The sequence below is a fragment of the Psammomys obesus genome, unplaced genomic scaffold (assembly GCF_907164565.1).
Source record: "Psammomys obesus unplaced genomic scaffold, mPsaObe1.curated_primary_1811, whole genome shotgun sequence".
Lineage (NCBI taxonomy): Eukaryota > Metazoa > Chordata > Mammalia > Rodentia > Muridae > Psammomys > Psammomys obesus.
In genome coordinates, this window is record NW_026591711.1 from 5894562 (window position 1) to 5913053 (window position 18492).

General features: G+C 48.6%; 1 protein-coding gene across 2 annotated transcripts in view; it reads right to left on the bottom strand.

Moving 5' to 3' along the window:
* Nod1 (nucleotide binding oligomerization domain containing 1) overlaps positions 1-18492 on the bottom strand; it is a 50853-nt gene that overhangs the window by 7879 nt on the left and 24482 nt on the right. For both annotated transcript variants that reach the window (XM_055611872.1, XM_055611871.1), the window contains 7 exons: positions 13837-15661; positions 9370-9453; positions 8222-8305; positions 7424-7507; positions 4460-4543; positions 3055-3138; positions 145-228 (listed from right to left, as the gene is read on the bottom strand). In XM_055611872.1, coding sequence (XP_055467847.1) covers positions 145-228; positions 3055-3138; positions 4460-4543; positions 7424-7507; positions 8222-8305; positions 9370-9453; positions 13837-15661 — 2329 coding nt within the window. The remainder of the gene's footprint in view (positions 1-144; positions 229-3054; positions 3139-4459; positions 4544-7423; positions 7508-8221; positions 8306-9369; positions 9454-13836; positions 15662-18492) is intronic.

The window sequence follows — 18492 nt, forward strand, 5'->3', positions numbered from 1 at the left end:
GGTCTAGAACTAGACAGTCACAGACGTAGAGCTTGGTGGTGCTAGAAATCTCTGAACTTTCAAAGGTTAAATGCTGCAGGATGTAGATTTTATCACAGACTGTGTACAGAGAGCAGAGTCTGGGTCCCAGGCCCCACGAGTTACCATAAATGCTTCAGTGTCTGGTTGACCCTCAGCATCTCGGCGAAGCATTCTGCCGCCTCATCATTAAGTTCGTTTTTGGTCAGCCTAAAAGACAGGAGATGTTGAGTCAGGAGTACTGACGGACAGATGCTGTGAGTTCACAGAAGCCATTCAGGGCCCTCCCTCCAGCCCTGCATCACATGCTGAGGACCAGACTCCCAGTCTACACTGAAACACTGCATTATGACGCGTTAACACAAGCAAGGGCTCTAGCTTCCAGCCAATCCTTGCCCAATCCTGTTTCCTGCCCTCCTGCCTACAGCAAACTTCCCCACCTTGGATTTTATAGAAGCCAAGGCCACACAACACAGCAGGCCAGTGCCTGAGGGTCAGCCTCCAGATCGGCTTCCAGCCCCTAGACCTCTGAAGGCCACTGGTGGCACCCCGACAGCCATGCATGCATCATGAACCATGCTCAGTTGTGTTCCGGGACTACTGTGAAGGACAAGAACTCAGTGGCACAGCTCAGGTTGCCTCTCAATTGCTCTAAATCGAGCAGCAGGCAGGACCCTCTTGTTCCAGTGGTTGAAAGAACAAGACATCTGTAGGAACTAGCGCTGTTGAAAAGATCATTCTTTGCAGGGCAGTTCGGCCACATCTCTCCAAATCTTAAATTAAGATAAATCAGGATAGAATTCACCCTGACATGTGTAGGACCTTCATCACAGCTAAGAGGAGTGGCAGCTGGAACCCCAGCTACTCAGGAGGAACGTGAGTTTGAGGCCAGCCTTTACACTTAATGAGGTTCTATTTCAAAATTTAAAAAAAAAAAAAATTAGAGGCTGGGAATACAGCACAGTGTCAGAGCTCTTACCCAGCATGCTTAAAGCCCCAAGCTTGAACCTCAGCACTGAAAAGGAAAAAGATGTGCAATAAAGATTTAGATCTCGCAATACACAGTGGGGTATTATGCTCATGATGCAAAATGTGAGCCATTTTAGGTATCTGACAACAGACAGAACTGATAAAATAGCAAGCATTCATTCAAAGGTGTACGGTGCCTTTGAGACAGTAAGAAAAAGAAAGAGGGCACGGTTAGATGCTCTGGACTCCAGCTTGCTGGCTTCACATCACTGTCTAGCAAAGGGAACTCAGGCAAGTGGACTGAGGTCTCTGGTCTCCACAGTCTCATGGGCGAGTGTGAGGAGGACACAGAGTGGCTGTGGGATGAGTCCACACGTGTGAAAGGTGCAGAAGGACCCATGGCCTGCACTGAGAAACTTGCATTCCTGTTCATACAGAGCAGCGTGGTTTTGCTTGCCATAGATGCTTAGCAGTGTCTGAAGGGAAACCTTTTTGATCATCATAATTGGAGGTGCTCCTAGCCTCTAACAGGTAGAGGCCAGGGATGCTCCTGTACACCCTTCAGTACTAGCCAGGCCCAAGCAGCAGCCAAAACATGAGCAGTATGGAGACTACAGGAATGGACATGCTCAATATTCAATGCATAGTGAACAGCTATGTTAACACATAGCCAATAGCCAAGTGCTACACTATTTTGTATACATTTGAATACACAAAAAGACTGGAAGAGAACAATAAACACTCTGGAAACCATGAGAAGTGCTTTCTATTTCTACCTTTCAGACTTTCATCTGCACATTTTTTTTCCTACAAAGCATATGTTATTTACTAACTTTTTGGAAAGAATAAAGAATATATATATATATTGGTTTTTGGTTTTTTGAGACACGGTTTCTCTATGTAGCCCTGCCTGTCCTAGAACTCACTCTGTAGCTCAGGCTGGCCTTGAACTCAGAGATTCACCTGCCTCTGCCTCCTGAGTGCTGGGATTAAAGAGGTGTGGCACTTTTTAAAAAATATGCATTGACTGACCAGCAGATCTGGTGTCAGAGCTCTCAACAAACAAACAAACAACCACACCACTTTATGTTATTGTTTGAGTCAGGTTTTCACCATGAAGGGCAGGTGTTAAACTTGCAATCCTCCAACCTCAGCCTTTTGAGTGCTGGAGCTACAGGTGTTCTCCACTCCACTGGGCATACTATGAGATTTTCAATAGCTGCGTAATGGTTTATACTGATGGTCAACTTGCCAGGATCTAGAATCAGCCGGGAGACAGACTTTGGGGAACGTTATGGGGAGTTTCTAGACTGGGTTACCTGGGAGAGGAAGCCCTGTCATAAACGTGAATGGCCCTGTCCCATGGGCTGGAGTACTATACCGAACAAAACAAGAAAGCGAACTGAGTATCCGCGTCCATCTCTCTGCTCCCCAGCAGCTCAAACTGCTGTTTCATGCTGCTGTCGCCATGCCTTCCCTATCAGGATGGACGGTAGCTTCAAACCGTGAGCCAAAACTAATACTGTTCTCCTTAAGTTACTTTTGACGGGCTCGTCATGGAACAAGAGGCTAGCACTGCACCAGCAAGGTCTGATGAGTGCTGGGCGGCAGGAGGATGACACAGCGGGGTGATGCAGTTTGCTCACAATGAAAATAAGGAAAAATGAAGGATTAAGTAAAAAGCCCCATGGGGATTAACAGCCACTTAATAAATATGAGGATTCCAGGTTTCTAGTGACAGGCCATCTGGCGCACGAAAGCTGAATCCTGATGTGTATACATGATAAGAGGCAGTTGAAGGGGTGAATGGCAGGTGCAAGAAGTGGGTCTTTTGGGCCAGGCGCATGAAAGCTGGGCCTGAGTGAGACGGTGTCAAGGGGACTTCTGGCACATTCATCTAAGCTGAGGGTGACAGTTTGCTTTGTACTTATGTTAGTCCCAGGTGTGTGGCAAGAGCTGGGAAAAATCTAATCCACCTTTTTAATGAAGAAGCACTTTTCAGTTTAGATTCTACAACCTTGTGAATAATGACCAGACTCAACCCTTGGAAATGGCTCAAATTGTTACCAGAATATTGTCAAAGTTGTATTCTGCTTCAGGGCCTGTGCAAGGCTCTTCCCTCCCTCTGGGGTGATGCCGTTGAATGCAAGACTAGGGAGAAAAACACAGGGGGATGGATTATTACAAACACATCCTCAGTTGGCCTGCCTTCAACATTCAGTCACCTGGAAAGTTTCTGTCTAGAGGAAGCACGAGGCAGGAAGCATGGTGCTTGGCCCATCATCAGGTGCTTGAGAGTGTGAGGGCAGGCTTATGGCTGTTTCTGAAAAGATCAGTGTTGGCAGATGATGGTTTTCTGCACTGTGTATTCAGATACTGACGTCTGTGCCCCAAGACCAGGTTGCAGTCCAGAAGTGGAAATTGTAATGATTATTAAAAAAATCTCCTAGACCGATGTTGCATAAAAATTACTTTCCAGTTTTCTCTGATTGGTTAATAACAAAGCTGATTAGCCAATAACTGGGCAGAAGAGATAGAAGGCAGGACTTCAGTGCCCAGTCTGGAAGTATCAGGGAGGGAACCAGAGAGGAGACAGGAAGGAAGTGGAGGAGAGAGAGAAATCACCATGAGGAGGACCAGGAGGAGTTCACCATGAGGACAGAGAGTTGCAGCAGAAATTCAAGGCAAGACTGAGAAGGTAAGTAAAGAGGAACATGGCTGGGAGGTAGCCAGACTAGCATAATTGGGTTAGCAGAGAAATATCTGCCCAGTTTTAGACCTTAAAGCTTTCTGAGTAAATCTTATAGGTTTCTCTGTTGGTTATTTGGGACCAAGGGCAGGTATTAGAAAAGGTCCCCACTAGTATGTTATTTCTCAGATCAGCTGGGAAACAAAGGCAGAGCTCGGGGCTTGCATATGAGGTCAAGTGATCCTGGTGTTCTGAAAGTGGATTGTGCCAGGCTTGTATGTATGAGGGCATTCACAGGGCAGCTCGAATTGTCCAGGAGTTTCAGAGATCCATGGAAAGACTTGGGAAAATCTCTTCGGCTAGCCTTGGAATCCCTTTCCATGGTAGAGCCTGGGAGGCTCCAAGACCCCAAGGTGCTGGGATCAGGCCAGGGTGCTAATGGAAGGCCGTTCACAGAAAAGAAGGGCTCCCTCTATCCTCTAATCATCTGAGAAAGAGGAAGGGTCAGCAACCTGTTGGTCAGTGTCCCTTCAATTTTATATGGGCTTGAAAATCACTTCCAGACACCCCCATACACACCTACAGGGGTACCCACGGAGACAGCTGAGGGGCTGCAGGTGTCTCAGGTCACTGAGCATTTGAGAATAATGTGCTTGACTGCATTGCTTCACACCCACCGAGGAAAATCTTTAGCAACAGAGGCCACCTGTCAATCCATATTGCCCCAGTAGAAAACCCAGTCACTTCCTCCCAACACCTCCCACACCTCAGTAGGCATGTTACCTGAGGGTGGTCAGGCTGGGGTGGTCCCTCAATGCCTCTGCGAAGGCCTTTGCCCCTTCGTCACCAATCCGATTGCCCCACATCCTGAAAGCAGAGGCCAGCAAAGGACTGTTACGCAGCCACACCTCCATCTGATGTCAACTGCTGCCCTCTTGGTTCATTCTCAACAGGCAACTCCCAGAGGGATTGCCGCTGCAGAAAAAGCTCCTGCCCTGGGCTCCCAGTTACAGAGAGCCGTGAAAGCACTGGCAGAGAGGCAGATCAGCCGGTTCTGAGGTTTGAAACCAGTCCCTCTGAACTTTGAAAAGGCTCCAGTCTGAGACCTTCAGCCACCAACTGCCCGAGAAAGAAGCTCCCAGGCCACTCTGCCTGAAAGGAGGGATGTTCACAGGAGCTAGACTCCCACCATGGATCAACTGCAGCAAAAGGACTGCCACTGTAGATGATTTGGGCCTCCCAGGAAGCCAAGGCCCGGAATCGCAGCTGAAACCATGCCAGCAACCTTCCTTGTATGTGGCAAGGACGTTGCCAACCAGGCCCTGCGTGCCACTTTGGTCTTGGCAGAGAGTTAGAGTGATGAAGCTGACTTCCTATCCCAGGCCAGCCTCTCAGGGACCAACTAAACAGTCCACCTGATAAACATCTCACCTCAAGCCCCTGGGAAGAGGAATCTCGATGGAGACACTGCTTCCATCAGACCCCCATCAACTCTGTAGGATGATTGATGTGAGAGGGCCCAGTGTATTGTGGGCGGTGTCACCCTTGAGCAGGTATTCCTGGGGTGTAAAAGGCAGGCTGAGTGGGCCTTGGGGAGCAAGCCAGTAAGCAGCATTCTTCTGTGGTTTCCTCTCCAGGAACCTGCTTGGGTTCCTGTCCTGTCTTTCCTCAGTGATAGTCTGTGATGGGAAAAATGTGAGCTAAACAAACCCTTCCCTCTCCAAGCTGATTCCAGCCATGTGTTTATCATAGCAATAGGAAGCAAACTAAGACAGACACCCATACTGTCTGTGTAACTTTATGTAAACATTAAAATGTCTTAGGCCTCATTTCTGAAATCCTCTGTCAAATGAGGGCATCCTTTTCAGAGTAGTGAGGAATATTTTGTGATTTCATAAATGTGAACACTTAGAATAGCATTTGGCCTACAGGAACAGCTGTCCCCATCAGGAAGAGGGTCTCTCTCAAGGGAGCAGGAAAATCCGAAATCTTCCTACTCACAAGAAGTCCTGACCTTCACAGCAAGGACCAGCAGGCTTCTTTCAGTATGACCTGAGAGGCCCCAGTTTTCAGCAACTTGCTGAGAAAATGTGTGCACAATACAATTGAGTGGCATCATTTTTTTTTTAAGTAAAAGTGGCAGACTATTTATGACATGAAACCAAGTGAAAAATAAAGATAAAATTTTGTCCATGTGGGTTGGTTTTGGCTATATAAAAACAGGAGGAGAGAAAAGAAAGATGAAAAGAGTTTACATGATCTCAAATGCCAGTGACAATCACCCTCACCTCTCTGAGCCCAGGCTAGCCTTGACCTTGATATATAGCTAAGGCTGTTACTGAACTGTAATCCTCTTGCCTTCACCCTCCAAAATCTGAAATTATAGGCCTGTACTACCATATCCAGGTTAAAGCAATTCTGGGAAGATAATTTTATTATTGATCATACTTCCAATAAGTTTCTCAAGAAAATCACCTATGTTCTTTTCATAATCCACGAAAAATTAAAATGTCACAAAGAGCTTTTTAACCAAAGCAAAATACCACTCCTACCAGTAGGATGTCTGCTATTAACAAGATGAAAAAAACAAGTGCTGGCAAAGATGTGGAGAAAATAGAATCCATGTACAGTTCTGATGGAAGTGTAAAATGATGTATTGCCAGGAGGCACACTCCGTGGGGCCTCCACGAAATCAGACATAGGAGATAAAGAGCTGTCTCTGAGGATAAGAGGACCTGGGATTGATTCCCAGCACTCATCTCGCAGCTCACAATCACCTATAACTTGAGTTCCAGGGTCTCAGATGCCCTCTTTGGCCTCAGTGGCCCTGGGCACCTAAGTGATGCACAAACATACATGCAAGCAGAAGACCCATATCCACAAAAAAATATATATTTTTTTTTAATTAAAAATATAGTGAAAAAAAAGGAATCCAAAGTAGAGTTACTATTCCACTGCAACCCCAGCAGGAGGCCAGTTAACCACAGGAAGTGCCAGCAGGACTGTAGCAGGGATGCCTGTGCTCCTAAGATCATCAGTGTTCACAACCCATGTGTCCTGTGACAGAGACACCAATGAGCAAAATGAAGTGCCGGCACTCAGAGGACAGGATATCTGACTGTCTGAAAGGAAGGGAACTGCACATATTACGGCAGGACGGACCCTTGAGGCAGAATGACCTTTCGGGGTGTCACGTTAAGTGAAATAAGCCATCATACATACACACAAAAAAATCTCTGTGATATACTCTGGATTTGGATAGCTAGAAAAGGACATCATGGTGGCTTCTGAGCCAAGAAGCACCTTGGAGAGGATGGCTATCTTACATGAATAAATTTATATCACTGAACTGTATAATTAAACATGCTGAAGGTGGTTGACTTTACATTGCATGCATTTTTCCACAATTTTGAATATGGAAAAGAAAAGCTACTCAGAGAAGAGTAAACTCTTAAAACCAAGACCAGCCATTGGCAGTGGTGAACATGCAGAGCTAGAATGGCTTCCTCCAGTCCCAGCCACAAAGACACTGATTTTAAATAAGTAAATCAAAAGTTCGTGCAGTCCCACCTGTCACTGCCTCTGGGACTTCCCACCCATTTTTCATACAGAAGCCACCAGCGCGCTGGTGCTGCTGGCCCCGGGGTCCTTCTGGCCCACTGACATCCAGACGAGCAGCCAGTGCCCGCACAGACAACAGGCTGTGTATACTCATGTGTGTGTGGCGGGGAGGTCCCTTCTACTCACCCAACGTCAACGATGGAGGTGCTGTTTTTCACAGCCAGAGCTACACACTTGCCACCTTCACTTGTTATTCTGTTTTTCCCCAGTCTGCAGAGAGAAGCCTGTGTGGTTAGCCTCTGAATAAGGACTCCGCAATAAGCCACCCTTCTTCCCAGTGCCAGGTCCTCCCAGGCCTTCTTGCTGGTGTGATCTTGCTCCTGGCACACATATATCCATTCCTAGGGCCTTCTCTTGGGGGAGGGAGCCATAGCCTGGGACCAGGGAGTCAGCTATCTCTCTAGGAAATAGCCGATGATTTCTCCTGGTGGTCAACCACTGGTGCCTTTCCTGGGTTTCTCTAAGTGACCCCAGGACCATCACTCACTTCTGAATGCTGGAGGATGCCCATACTCATTGTTGATGATCAAGGTGTTCCCATTACGGGAGAACTGAATGATGGTCAGCCTGAAAGGGTATAGCTACCATGCTGCCAAGGATCAAGCTTTCTGCGAGAGGAGGATTTTTCTCTGGCATCTGTAAGGGGCAATAGATAAACCTCTTCTCTCCAGCCAGTGGTTGTTATTAATTCTCTGCTACCACCAACAGGTAGCCCTTCCACAATCCAGGCCCTACACTGAGTCATAATTCTTCCACAGGGTGAGCACACCTGGCCAGTTGGGCTAGTATGGCCATGGGGCTGGCACAGGCTTTTGGGTGAGACCTCTTTAAGATGACACTGGCTCTTCTAGTAATAGAAAAGGTGATCCAGGTCTTTGTAGAGAAAAGCAACTCCTAAGGAGTCCATGCCCCTTCCCCACTTACTTGAGGTGCGTGAGGCCTCTGCATTCATCCAGGATTTGGGCCACATACCTGGCTCCAATATCAGTGATCTGGTTGTTGTACAAACTTGGAGAGAAAGCACAGACAGGGGCCTTTGTAAGTGCTGGTGTCACTTACTGCCTCCTTCTAGAGCGAGGACATGCTGCCTACTGATTTCCACTGTCTGGGTTGAGCTTCCACCTGGCTCCAAAACTAGCTCGTTCCTTCCCCTCTGTGCTGAATCCATTCACCTCTCCACCCCATGGTCACAGGGAGAACATGCCATCATGCAGAGCCCTGTCGCACAATGCAGTAAGTGCAGGCAACAGGGATTTAGGTTTTCTGGAGAGTAAAGTCCTGTGTCTTTTTTTTTTAAACCATTTTTCCCATTCCATTCTGATTGAAAAATAAGACCAGAAAAGCAGCAAGGCTCCTCCCCACTGTCACCCATCATATATAACAGAGGGGAGCATGGGGCCTTTGGAATATGTGTCCTCACACTCCAGTGGGCACAACTGAGATCCAGCGGTCTTCTGCAACTGCTCCAGTGACAGGAACAGCAGCAGCCATGGGCTCATAGGCCCTCACCTCAAACTCCAAAACTCAAAGCTCTTTGTAACTGATTCAGCAACTGACTTGGACCTATGAGTGTCTTTACTTAACCGTACTTGGTTTGAGTATTCACTTATTTTTCTGCAGCACTCTTGAGGCATTTGAAGGGGGTACTACCTAGGACCCCTCTGATTGTGCCACTACTGTTCAACATATATGCTCCCGACTTGGACCTAGGAATAGACCCAAAGTAGTCAAGTCTAATGCATAAACAGGTATTTTAACATCTACAGAACTTATCCCCACATGTTTTCCCTTCATAGCCTCCAAAATAGCTTGCCTGCATTGGGTCTTAACTTTTCAGGTAAGGTAGCTGGGGCTCCACAAGTGTTTGTGTTTAGTTCGGATACTGCTGAGATACTGGTTGAGCCTAGAGCAGAACCCAGAGCCATGGGAGGTGTTTCATGCCTGTAACCCCAGCCCAGGCCAGGCTAAGGTTGGAGGATGCAAGCACTGGCTATAGACCACATGGCTGTTAATTTTCTCCTGCTCAGAACTAGGACAAGGTAGCAGGCCCGGCATCCTCAAGCAAGACTTACCCCAGGAATGTTATGATTTTGTACTTGGTCAGTTCCTCACACAGCACCTTCACCCCTGTGTCAGTGATCTGGTTAACGCTGAGTCTAAAACACAACAGCAAAGATAACTGTGGGTCATGAAGGTGGAACTTCCAAGGGAGTACTCAGCCCAAGCATGTCAATAGTCCAGGGCCAGCACCAAGGCAGCAGCCCAGGCTGTAAGCAGAAGGATCACTGAGACTACGAAGGGCATTTGGCCAGCAACCTCCAACATCCTGCATTTGGGTGTGGCTTCTCCATTCCTCTGTGGACCATGAGGGTCATGAAGTCAGAAATGGGAGGGCTACTTTTAGGATCACTGCCACTGGGGGTACCCTTGTATTTTAGGAGTGGAGTCAGGACATGAGATAACATGCAAAACACAAGACAGAAGAGTCCCCACTAGAACTGACCCACTCCGAGGCTGGAGGAGGCCTGGCATTCTGCTGCCCTGGGGAAATGGCTAATTTGAAGCAGCTCTGGATGGGAAATCTCATAGCTATGGGAAACCCATAGCTTTCTCGGAAAGGGTGTGTCTTGGCAGCAATTCTCCCCAGCTCCCTCTCAAGCAAATGCTGCCTGTGCAGACCAGGCTGGGCACAGGGCCACAGGAAAAAGGAAAACAGGGCCCCTGAGACTGGTTCCTTATATGTCAAAGGCCAGCCACAGGCTGCAATTTCTCTAGAAAAAAATCTCTGAACCCACAGAATAGTTTCTCATGACTAAAATATGCACATGTGTACGTATTTATTGGTCATTATTCATTAAAGGAGTAGAACTCAGGGTTTGCAGCATGCTAGGCAAGTGTGCCTCTGTGCTACCAATGGCCTTCTCTCCCCCCTTTCCCCTACTTCTCTTTCTCTCCCCACTCCCACCCACTCACACATTCTCTGTATTGAGCTACCCTGACCTTGAAGAAAGAAAGCAGCTAGGAGACAAGGTGAGAGCAGGAGTCCCTCCCCATGAGGGGACAGGATAAAGGGCAGCAGAATTTCTACATGAAGACCAACTGGCAAATGCTGAATACTTGGGCTCTGCCAGCCCAAGCATAACTGCTCAACCCCACAGTGTGAAACAACTGAGAAGTTAACAAAAATCCATGGCTGCACTCCAATAAATCTTTATTCACTAGCCCAAGCCACGGCTGAGTTTGACCCCAAAGCTGACAACTACGACAAATAAAAAGTGAACAGGAAAAGCTTTATTATTAAGCCACATCAAAAAGGTAAGGGCAGCCTCCCAAGACCCATCCCACCCCTTCCTTCTCCAGTATTGGTCTCAACGAAAGTACAAGGCACTCACTGAACAAGCAGCCCCTGCTAGGTCAAGATGGCCTCCAGGTTCTCCCAGAATCCCTCAGTCCCTACCTGATACAGGGTCCTCCTTGCCTACCCTGCCCCTGCCCTGAACTCTCCAGTCCAGGGGTTGGGCTGCCCTTTCACTAGCTGCTCTTCTGTATATAACCCAGCCATTGGCCACACTTTCCTCTCTCTTTCTTTCTTTCTTTCTTTCTTTCTTTCTTTCTTTCTTTCTCTCTCTCTCTCTTTCTTCTCTCTCTCTCTCTCTCTCTCTCTCTCTCTCTTTAATGCTTTTTGCCCTTTTAGCCTCTTGGTCTCCTAGATCTCTCTACCCCCTTTCCTCACATGGCCCCACTCAGTCTGGTCATGTCTACTCTGGACCCTCTCAGATGTCTCTGCCTCTGGCTATGCTCTTCCTTTTATCTACAATAAACCTCCTCCACCATACCTAGGAGCAACCATGTCTTCCTTTTTTTTTTTTTTCATTTGATCCCAACATAGCAGGTGCTTCCAGTATCTATGTGTTCTTAGCAATACAATCCCTGTGTGCCTTCCTCTCCTTTTCTCAGCTTGGCACATACAATTATGTCCCACCCAAAGAACTCTATGAAGTTGTGTCTGTAAGGAACGGTATCAGCTCAGGACCCCCAAGACCAAGTTCTCAGCACAAAAGAGATCTATTTGCCCTAGAGGGACAGGGGGCAGGGAATAAGAGACAAAGACAGGAGACAGGACAAGGGAGAAGGGGAAGGGAACAAGGGAGAGGGGGCAGGATTATGTGTCCTGGTGGGGACAAAGAACTGCTTCCGGATAGAAAAACAGACATAGCACACAGGAAAACTGAGGTTTATAAAGGTAAACGGGGAAACCCTGTGCTAGGATGAGATGTTTAATTGTAATTGAGCTTGTTAATTAAGTGAGCCAAGGGGGGCTTTTCATTGCTGAGGTTCAATACTTTGATAGCTGGACCTTGGCAGTCAGCCTCAGAGGGATAAAGTGGCCAAAGAAGGGAATTGACCTTGGTAGCTAACTTTAACAATGTAATCTAAGAAGGGCAAGGCCTGCCAGAGCCGTGCTAGCTGGCCATGCATGGGCTGGCTAGAGTCTCTTCAGTATCACTGGCAATTGCTTTTTTAAACTGTTAGGGGTGTGGCTCAATGGTAGAGTACTTGTGTGGCATGTATGATGCCTCCAATTCAAACCCCAATATTAAAGAAAAAAATTAAAATAGGACATGCCCTTCTTGTGATTCCTTCTGACTACAATACTAAGTAGTTGGCTGGAGCTACCATCTTGGGCATCCATCTTGGGTGAGGATGTAGAAGCCAGGTGGTAAGACAAAAGAGAGTCTGGGTTCTGGTCAGACAGACAACATGTCAGCCTTTAATTGCATACTCCTAGACTTTGCTCCAGAGAGAGATAACATTTGTAAGCCACCAAGATTTGATGCTTTCTCAAACTCTTTACTGCAGTTACTCCTAGCTGATGTCCTCAGGGAACTCAAATTTCTTCCGTATGGTGGACCGTAAGCCCTACTTTCCTATAACATTTTTTCTTTTGCTGGTGTGGAGAACTTTGTGGGTTCTTTTTCCTACTCTTCATACCGTTCCCTATTCCACCCCATTAGATAGGAGAGAAAGAAGGATAGAGAAGAGAGATATAGAGATCTCTGAATCTAATTTCCTTCTTCTTGTTTCTTCTTTGGGCACGACTACTAACAAAATGCAACCAACTCCCCCGAACCACCAGCAAGCACCAACTCCGCCTCTTTCTTGCTGAGCTCTTTCTTACATAATGGGCACTGAGCAGTGCCAAGTAGAGATGGCCAAGGGGAGTGGCTGACTTACAGCACAGAGGGCAGCCGCTGCTTTTGGTTCTAGCTGCTGTCTTCAGCTCTGTATACCCCAGGTCCCCAAACAATTTTCACTCTGGTTCCCAGGTCTGAGAATGAGCTCCAAATTCCCACTGTTCTGCAGAACTTGCTTGAGCCAAGCTGAGGCAGACTTAAGTCCCTGCAGAAACTGACAAGGTTTGTTTCACACAGGAAATTTGAACAGGAGAAGCTGCGTGCCTCTCCTTTCTGCTCTCAAACAGGAAAACCACCTCAAGGCAATAGCATGCTGCTGCCCTTTTCTTGAGAAGCAAGGCTGATGAGTTCAGTCTGCTTTCCCCAGAGCAACACCAGACACTAGAGGGCTGAGAGTCTCTTCTATTTCTGAGCCTCAGGTTAGTCTTCAAGGGCAGGTCTTCCCCTTCTGGACATCTGAGCTGTGGGGCCTGGAGGAATTCATTAACTTCTCTGTGTCTCTGCTTCCTATTTGCAATAGTGTTCTAAATAGCTAGCAACCCTGCCCTACAGAGAATGTCGCTGGTCTTTGCCACTTCGTGGGTTCTTCTTTTTCCTACTCTTTATACCCTTCCCCATTCCACCCCCTATCACCAGATAGGAGAGAAAGAAGGATAGAGAGGAGAGATATAAAGAGCTCTGACTCTAATTTCTTTCTTCTTGTTTCTTCTTTGGGCACGACTAACAAACTGGGAACAACTCCCCTGAACCACCCACAAGCACCAACTCCTCCGCCTCTTGGGCCCGAGCATTTAGATACCCTCTGAAAAGTATCTTGAACCCCAAATGTTACACAATCACAGAAACTATCTGCAGCTGGAAGCACCATACCTCTCCTAGTACAAGAGGCAAATCATGGGCAGGTGCTGCAGATAGTCTGAAGCAGCCCTGTATCCCCATACCTGGGATTAAAACGAAAACATATTCTTATAATTTATATTTCTGTGTTTTCTTTATTTAAAGAAACCAAAATTCCAGAATTTTCCCTTCAGGGGAAAGAGCATTAAGCCGGTTACAAGAATAATGCACTCCACCCACTTTCACTATATGCATAGGCTTAGCCATGCTAGGACAATAGCAACTTTCTGTCTTGAGGCTTCCTGCCATTACAGTTAGTTGTAGGATGCCCAGCTAGAACTGAACTGGTCACCTGACTCACTGGCCTCTTTGCCCGACCCCCATCCCCAGACAGGAGGGTTGAGTCCCTGTGTCATGGAAAGACCAAGAATCCTGAGCCATGTTACTAGGCCTGGGGCCCCAAGGCTGTCTGTTCTCCTCACCCATCACCCATGCCTTCATCCTCACCTGATGACCGTGAGGCGGCTGAAGCAAGGCTGCAGCTCCTGCACTCCGTAGTCGTTGAGGTTGTTGTTGTCCAGGTCTAGGGCCAGCTGCCTGTGGAAGTGATGCAGGACGAAGGACAGGGCGCTGCAGTCCGCGGAGCAAGCGTTGCAGAAGGCCAGCTTCAGGTAGTCAGCGCTGATGCCCCGGGCGGCCAGGCGCCCCACCTTCTGGCTCTGTGTCTCATAGATGCAGCGCAGCATCCACAGGAATGTGGGCATGGCATGCACCTGGCTAAAGCCTCCAGACTGGACCCGGGGTAGGCTCTTCAAGTAGGAGCGCAGGCTGGCGAACAGGTGAGCCCACAGGGCCTTGCGCTTCCTCTTTAGGGTAGCCTTGGGCACCAACTGCCCAAGGAGTTTCTGCCGGGCCTTGGCCAGCAGCCCACACAGAAAGAGGTTGGTGAACTGGAAGTGGTCTTTGTTCCTGAAAGGATCGGGGCCCAACCGGCTACCGCCTCCTAGGCACTGAAGGGAGAAGAAGGAAGGATAGCAGGACCTGCTTGTTGTCTCCCCAGGAGCTGTCCACTCTCGAAAGAACCTTAGCAACTCCCTGGTCCCCACTTTGTCATCCGCCACCAAAAAGAAGGCGGTGAAGAAGGCCTGGAGCGTGAGGTGGAAAAATTCATAGGACTGCTGAGTCTGCTCAGGGCCCACGTCGGGCAAAGCCCGCAGGAAGCCCAGCTGCAGATCTCCTTCCTCCAACTTTGACGCCTGCACCTCCTCCTGGTCAAACACAAAGAGGCTCCTGTCTGTGCCTCGGTACGCCACCTCGCCCAGCGCCTGCAGCGTGCGCCAGCCTGCACGCAGGGTCTCCGCCGGGCTGCGCGTGTTGCGCTGCATTAGGCTGATGGGCTGCGTTCTGTTCAGATGCACCTCTGTGACGAGCAGGAAGACGTCGGTCAGGGTCACCGCGCAGTCCGGCAGCTGCGAGGAGCCCTCGAAGGCCGTGTGGAAGTGCTGGAAGCAGCGGAAGATGATCCAGCAAAAGAGCGGCACGCCGCACAGGCTGCAGAGGTTGGGGTTGGCATCCAGCTGCTGCAGCAGGTGATCCTGCGCCGTGCGCTCGGGGAACATCCGGCGGGCATAGGCACGCAGATGGCCCGGGGAGAAGCCCCTGAGCAGCACCTTTTTGCGAAGGAGCTGGCGGGGGACCTCCACACCCGTGCGAGCGGTGAGCAGCTTGCCGGCACCCTTGAGCAGCCTGCCACTTAGGAGGTTGGCCAGCAGGACCAGAGGGTGCGCTGGCTCCCAGGGGCAGCAGGTGTCCGGCACGCGGCTCAGGTCGAAGTCCGAGTGCAGCTCATCCAGGCCGTCGAAAGTGAAGAGAGCCGTGTCGGGAAAGCGCAGCAGGAAGGAGAACACCTCCTCGGGGTCCTGCTCCGGGTAGCAGAAGTGTTTGAAGAGCAGGTCCTGCAGACACAGCGTGTCGCTCTCCTTGAAGCAGCTGAACATGCGGCAGCGGAAGTGGAAGAAGAACTTGGCTGCCGAGGCCAGCCTCCCGGACGCCCAGAGGCTCTGCAGCCGCTGCAGCAGCATTGACTTGCCCACTCCGGCGTCCCCAAACACGAAGACAGTCTCGCCATGCTCGTTGAGGACACCGGTGCTATGATCCAGCAGGCAGTCCAGGCCTCCCAAGCTGCCCAGGTTTTCATTGTTGAAGCCTACCAGCTCCATGAGCGTGTCCATGTAGGTCTCCTCCAGCAGCAGGTCCTCCTTCTGGGCGTAGCACAGCATGAACTTGGAGTCTCGGCCCAGCTGGTGTCGAAGCTGCTGGGTATACCGGCTTACTGGAGCAGGAAGAAGTGTTTCCCAGCAGCCAGGTGAGGGGTCGGGGGAGATATGCGTTAAACAGGGTGTCTCAGCACGGAGAGCAAACACAAGCAAACAAACCCACAGTGGACTCTGAGCCAAGTCATTTACTCCTTTAACAGGAGCCCACAGGGCCTCAAAACAGACAGTGTCCCAGAACTGGGGGATCCAGCCTTCCCTCCCTCTGCTAGCCTGCAGGTTTAGCCAGCTGGAGGGCTACAGATCAAGTGCCTGAGACAATCCTCCCTTGATCCTCTGCACAATGCTGTCATTGAACTCTAGAGACAGAAGCCACTCACAATTGAGGGCCAGGCCAGCCGGCTCTGCGGGTCCACCCCAGTCCCCAGTCCTGTTTTAATAGCAGAGTCAGTCCCCACTGAAAGTCTTCTATGGGGGGGAAATTACTCCAGCCTTTCTTCGATTGTAATACTATTCTTGAATAAGGGTGTGAGGTAACTATGCCAAACCTTTTGGTTATAAAATACAAGGCTGGACATTAATCTGATTTACAAAGCTGTGCCTAGCCTCAAACATCACAACCAAGTATGCTGAGCTAAAGCAGTGTCACAGGGTCACAGACGCTCAGTGTAAGCTCCAAGGGTGAGCCCCAAGCTGCCCCAAGGAGTAAAGACACAAAGACACTGTAACCTGCTCTCAGGAGCTCCACTTTCCATTAAACCTGAATGACAAAGGAGGGGACTTACACCAAACATGAGAGTGTTCTACGTGCTTGTTTGAAATGCTTTTTTAAATTTAAATTATTCAGTTAGCAAAAATCAGGTACCCATAGGTACGGTCCTGAATTCATCCCATGAACTGAGTCCAATGGAGTGTTCACAGTTTGTAGAGGGACAGATACAGTGGCATATACCTTTGTAGTCTCTGTACTTGGGAGGCTGAGGCAGGAGAATCAGGAGTTCAAGGCCAGCCTGGGCTTATATAGGTAGGTTCTGCCCCAAAACACAGACCCCCACTAAAAAAGAAGTTTAAAGTTAATTGTACATTTATTTATAGTTTACTTGGGCCTAACTCATAATAACTTATATTGCTAAATTTTACTAACTGCATTATATACTAGTCAATTAATTTTTAGTAAATTTATAAAAGCCAACAATGCTATAGTATGTAGAATACTATAATTCATTGTAGAAACCTCCATTATCCTCCCAAATTTTTGGGGGCTGATTTGTGGCCACCCTCTCTTCTGGACACTGACAACTGCTGGTGGCCTTCCTTTTTTTATAAATACATTTTTTCTGGACATTTCATAGACGTGAAACCCTACGGCATGGATCTGTCATGTATGTGTGGTGTCTTGTAGAGTGAATTACTCTCTAAACAAGTCATGGCTGAAAGAATCAACTAAGAAGTCTTTTGAAAGACTACTGACCACGGGAATATATATATCCCCCAGCACCCCCTCCCCAACACACACACAGAGGAAGGAAATGAGCACAGGCAGGAAGAAATAGTATCAGCAAGAGGTTGGCTAAGGACAGCTGACAGCTCAGGCTACAGGAGCAAACAGCCTTGGCACTGCCGGCTCGCGCCTTACTTCTTTCCAAACATTCACTCCCTGGGAAGGTTCTTTCTGTTCGCAAGTGTAATGTCTTAAGTCTGGTATGTCCCATGAAGGCCAATAACAGGGCTAGTCAGCAGGGTTTGGGTAGATGATGGGATCTTGCTGGCTCTGACCTTACCAAGATGGATCCACTGATAGTTTCATAATCAGATGGAATTGATTATGAAGTGGCAGAAACTAGGAGATGGGGGGGGGGACGTAGCGGGAAGAGGCAGGTCACAGTGGCATGCCCTTTAACACTGTAACTCGACCCTGGCTCTTTGCTGTCTGTCACTGTTGGTGGCTAAAAGCAGCTCTCTTCCACCAGAATGTTTCAGCCCCACTCAGGCACATAGCAAAGGGGCCAACCAACCATGGACTGAGACACAAGAACAAAGCTTTTCTTCTTTAAGTTGCTTCTCTGAGACATTTTGTCCCAGAGTTCTAACGTGACTACAATACCAGGTTCAACGGGAGTCTAAAACTTGGAGTGTGGGGCCCTTGTTGTGGGTATGCTATCAATGGCTGTCACAAAGTAGAGCAAGTGAGAACAGCCAACTCTCCCCTGGAGCAGACTCGGCCCTCATCAGTTACACCTTGTGCTGCCCTGCTCACCTTGCCACAGACCCTGAACTCCTACAAGACAGCACATTCTATGCCCAGTCATTACTGCATTCTCAATATCCAGCAAAGTGCCCCAGTGCTGGGCGTGGTGACATAGAAAGTACAGAGCGAAGCAGTTGACGAATGAAGGCTGCAGCACTTTGGAAATAAGGACTAGCTGCTGACTGACCAAAGAACTTTACCTAGCATCAAACCTGGCAGTTTTGTTTTCTGGAAAGGTATTTTTCTTTGTTATTTGTGTATTGGAGGTTGAGCTCAGAGCCTATGCATGCTAGGTGAATACATTCCTACCAAGTGGCATCTTAGCCCTCCTAGAACAAGATTTAAAAAGAAAAAGAAATTTAGAAAAGTGTCAAAACTGTGCTATCTTCATGCCAGAGAAGACAGTGAGCAAGCATGCCAAACAAAGGCCATTTCTAGTTCCTGGGGTGCCTAAATAAAGCAGAGGAAAGGGCTGAGGGTGTAAAGCTGGCCTAACATGCCCAAGGCCCAGGGTTCCATTCCCAGAGCCAAAGCAAGCAAAAGGACAAGCTCCATGTGCTCAGTTCAGTTGTAACCATGGAGGCTGCACCCTGGTGCCAGGAACCATCCCTTCCTTCCAAAATGGAGGAACCGTGGGGTTTA